This window comes from Protomyctophum parallelum, assembly GCF_964188405.1.
Source record: "Protomyctophum parallelum genome assembly, chromosome: 11".
Lineage (NCBI taxonomy): Eukaryota > Metazoa > Chordata > Actinopteri > Myctophiformes > Myctophidae > Protomyctophum > Protomyctophum parallelum.
The window spans coordinates 1,459,205-1,463,807 of NC_139707.1; the positions used below are offsets into that span (position 1 = coordinate 1,459,205).

Sequence of the window (4,603 nt, forward strand, 5' to 3'; positions counted from 1 at the left end):
GTCATTAATATATACCTATCTATAGTTATATATATACCTATCTATAGTTATATATATACCTATCTATAGTTATATATATACCTATCTATAGTTATATATATACCTATCTATAGTTATATATATACCTATCTATAGTTATATATATACCTATCTATAGTTATGTCATTAATATATACCTATCTATAGTTATATATATACCTATCTATAGTTATATATATACCTATCTATAGTTATATATATACCTATCTATAGTTATGTCATTAATATATACCTATCTATAGTTATATATATACCTATCTATAGTTATGTCATTAATATATACCTATCTATAGTTATATATATACCTATCTATAGTTATGTCATTAATATATACCTATCTATAGTTATATATATACCTATCTATAGTTATGTCATTAATATATACCGCTATAGGCATTATTCAACAACTGTCAATAATTGAACTGAATTGAACAGAACATACAAGTGGCAAAACATCCTGTATACCTAACAGATTACTTCCATGTTCCATCGATAATCACTTTGGCTCAAAGATGCTTGAAGTTATCAATCCTTTCTATTTAAAGGCAATGTACCAAAAAGTATTATAGGACGGCTTACTTTGGAGAATAACACTGTTGATGTTCCAGGCAGGAAGGAAGAGAATGGTGTTGAGTGGTCAACTCTCAGAGACTCACAGTCAGGACAAACAGATGGTCCCACAGGGACTTATCTCTGATAGCCCCAGTGCAGCCTCTCTCTGTGTGTGTGTGTGTGTGTGTGTGTGTGTGTGTGTGTGTGTGTGTGGGGGGGGGGGGGGGGGGGGTGGTGTGTGTTGGAATTAAGCCATGCATTCTGACAAAAATGCGTCACACCCCTTGGCATGTCGACCAAATCGGCCTAAGCATCTCTTGCACAGGTCAGCAAATAACAATTCCAGCAGAGATTTGAGACAAAGGATTCTTACAGGTCTGGGCCTGGGGGGGGGGGGGGGGGGGGGGGGGGCATGTTGACTATATGAACAGCCCTGTATTCAAATAATTCACTATATAATCCATGATGTTTCTATCATAGTTTCAATTATGTGTGGAAAACAAATGGAGGTTGTTAATCTCAGCGTGCAAGAACTGACCATCTGGTACAAGAAAGGTGGCTTTTGTTCAGAGTCAGTGGGTAGTGAACCTCCCTGACAGTGAGAGATGACAGTGTGAGACAATAACAGATATACAAGCTCACAACATGTCACATCGAGGCGCATTGTGAGCCATAAGATTGATCTCGTTTAGCACAAATAAAGTCTTGATGATGGCCAAATAAGTGATATAGGTATAGGTATTTTTCTGTTTACTTTCAAAGGGAAACACTAGTTTCCCTTTGAAAGTAAACAGAAAAATGCACACAAAGTGCACAAAGAGCCGCACACCGTCTGCACTTGCAATACGAACTTTATTTAGGCAACGTTTGGGTCAGAGACCTTCTTCAGGCATCATGAAGAAGTGAGATGCCTGAAGAAGGTCTTTGACCTAAAGAAAGTTTGTGTTGCCTAAGTGCAGACGGTGTGCGGGTCTTTGTGCACGTTGTGTGCATTTCTCTGATGACGTTGAGCCCTGCCTATGCACCCGTCTCAGAGCATATAGGTGTGCATAACACTTTGTTGCCTTTGAGAGTAAAGAAATAAGCCAATAACATGAGGTTTGTTGTCTCCACCAGGCCGAAGGCATGGGGGGAGAGTATGTTTTGCACTCCGTCCGTCCGTGTGTCCGTCCACGTGTCCGTCCGTGTGTGTGTCCGTGAGCAGCTAATCTCGGCCACCGTTAACCCGGTCGATGCCAAATTTTGCACACACACTCCCTGGATGCCAACGATGAACCTCTGCCCCAAACTTTCCAGAACGGCCTGTTATAGCGCCACCAGGAGGCCGCTTTGTGCAAAACAAGTTTTTGCACAGTACACCTACAGATTTTGTCCAAACATCACGCAAATGGGTACACAGTCTCTCTAGAGCCATTCAACGAAACGGGTCTTTCAGATTTCTTAGACTCCATCCTGATTGGTTAAGATTGGCTTCCAAAGTTCACAGGAGTGCTCAGTTTCAAACAAAATGCTGCAAATCATGAACACATCGCGTGATTTCCGTGAAATTGTGCACCCACATTCCCACTAGGCCGAGGACGAAATGCCACATGAACAATTTCAACTCAGCCTCAAGGTGGCGCTATAACTGGCCGAAAAGTGTTTTTACCTCTAACTGCACGGATCTGTGGATAACTTTGTATGCCAACTCCCTAGAGGCCAAGGAAAAACCTTTGCCTGGAATTTTTCACATCTGCTCTTTATAGCGCCACCAGGAGGCCGACATATGTAAAACACATTTTCTATTATTACTCCTTCAGATTTTATCCAAATTTCACGCAAATCGGTACACATGATCTCCATAGTCATGTGATCAAGACAGGTTTGTTTGATTTCTCATATTCCATCCTGATTGGCCACGATTGGCTCCTACAGTTTTCAGGAGTAGCCCGCTTTGTACAAATCGCCACAACTCCTCAACGCAGCGTCCGATTGCGATGAAACTGTGCACGCATATTCCCACTAGGCTGAGGAAGAAATCCTGGTGGAGACCTGTGCCCAGAAGGGCACTTTTTCTAGTTTATCCTGAAACTGAATGGCGGACAACAAGTGATTATTAGCAAAGGCAGACAATATTCTTGGCTGCTTTAAGAGCATCACAGAAAAAGTGAAATGAAAACAAGAGTCACTTGGTTTCATCATCATCATCATCATCATCATCAGAATGGGAATGTAAGCCTACTCGTCTCCCACGCATCATGAATTAGTCATGAACTGTTTAAAGAGGAAGTCACAAATCCCTCCATTCAGCTCCTCTCCTAGCCTGCTGTAAACAACAAGCAATGTGTGTGTGTGTGTGTGTGTGTGTGTGTGTGTGTGTGTGTGTGTGTGTGTGTGTGTGTGTGTGTGTGTGTGTGTGTGTGCGTGCGTGCGTGCGTGCGTGCGTGCGTGCGTGTGTGTGTCATATGACTCACTCACTCTAATGTAGATGTCTCTGTTCAAATGACATGCGCAGATATTACAATAAACACATATCTACACTATAGTGTGTGTCCCACTTCTTTCAACTGTCATTTTTTTCCCCATAGCCTATTTATTTCAGTCGGTTGGAAAACAACAATATGATGAATCGCCACCAGCCTACAGCCAGGAGGGTTTCTCACAAAGTTATGATGCAAAACAAAAGCCTCCCTCCATCGTATAGCTCGTCCATAGTAGCCCTGAAACATGACTAATACGAGAGTCATGAACCATGGCTATGTCCATAGCTCTAATTCCTCAACGGCAGCATGAGGGCATTAGATTAGACTGTCTATCATAGCTGTCAAAAAAATATAATGTATTCTGTAAAACCAACGTAGGCTAATTAAGCTACACAAACCTGCGGACGAATCGACGCGTTGTTCAAAGTCCTGGTGCTGATGTTGTTCAGAGAAGTTCCCATCATCATCATCATCATCAGGACGCAACGGGCGTCCAGTGAGGTACTGATCGCTCGCCGTTACAGCCTCGAAGGAAACCAACGCAGATAGGAATATTATTACTTGTCGTCGCATGACTTCAGTTAGGTTTATATTATAGGTCTGCGGCAGTCTGCAGTAAACACCAGAAAAGTAACTGTATAATGTGCGTGTGCGGATGGTAGCCTAGCTATACTACTCCAACGCCATATTCAGCTCTTTGCTGTGCTGCCTGCCTGCCTGCTGTCACCCTCCCTCTGACTGACTGTCACCACTGACTGCTCTCTCTCAGCAGAGCGGTGACTGAGTGAGTGGGAGTGGCGTCCATAGAGTAGAGATAATAGAGACGTTACCGGATTTCTCCTCCCATCCACTTGCATGGAGTTTCTCATGGCATGCTGAGTTGTTGAGTTTGAATCTTTATTTCGGTCATTTTTACAAAACAGATAAACAAAAATAGGTTTAAGCAATTTACATTGCTTAATTTATATTACATTACTTAGTCAACGCAGTGACTAGTTCTGACCGAAAAGGTATGGGCTGAAGCATAAAGCTTATTTTGCCCACCTTTTTATATAATACAAATAATAATAATAAGTCTGTGATCAATTATCACAGTAGCATAATTTATGAAAACACAAATGGAAAAAAGAGTAATATCATAGAAATATTACTAAAAACAGAAAAGGAAAAAGAAATATAACAAAAGTAAACAGGATGTTGATTTACATTTGTCATTACATACTATAATATAATATATAATAATATAGATATGAATATAAATATAAACATAAATATAATTATAAATAGATTTCTAAATATAACCATACTTATCTAAATGTCTATAGGCCTACATGAAAATGTATACATATTTGTTTTTGTTTTCTTTTTTACAAATATATACAGCCAAGCACCCACGGGCATGATGTGCAGAGCGTTATCTAGGCGTTTTATTGTATTGGTTTGCTGAACAATCTCCTCTACACACAGTCCAGTAGGTGGCGCTAATGCACCGTAAATGTGCTTGTGTTGGCCAGAGCCTTTATATGGCTCTGTAGCGTTTGACCCGGAAG

At 40.8% G+C, this 4,603-nt stretch overlaps 1 protein-coding gene across 5 annotated transcripts in view; it reads right to left on the minus strand.

Moving 5' to 3' along the window:
* LOC310866682 (protein FAM171B-like) overlaps window positions 1-3,779 on the minus strand; it is a 23,762-nt gene extending 19,983 nt beyond the window's left edge. For all 5 annotated transcript variants that reach the window (XR_014569942.1, XR_014569943.1, XM_083776388.1 and 2 more), the window contains exon 1: window positions 3,452-3,779. Coding sequence is in view for 3 of the 5 variants with exons in the window: in XM_083776388.1 (XP_083632514.1) it covers window positions 3,452-3,626 (175 nt within the window). In the remaining 2 variants the exon portion in view is untranslated. The remainder of the gene's footprint in view (window positions 1-3,451) is intronic.
* Window positions 3,780-4,603: the final 824 nt, after the last annotated feature.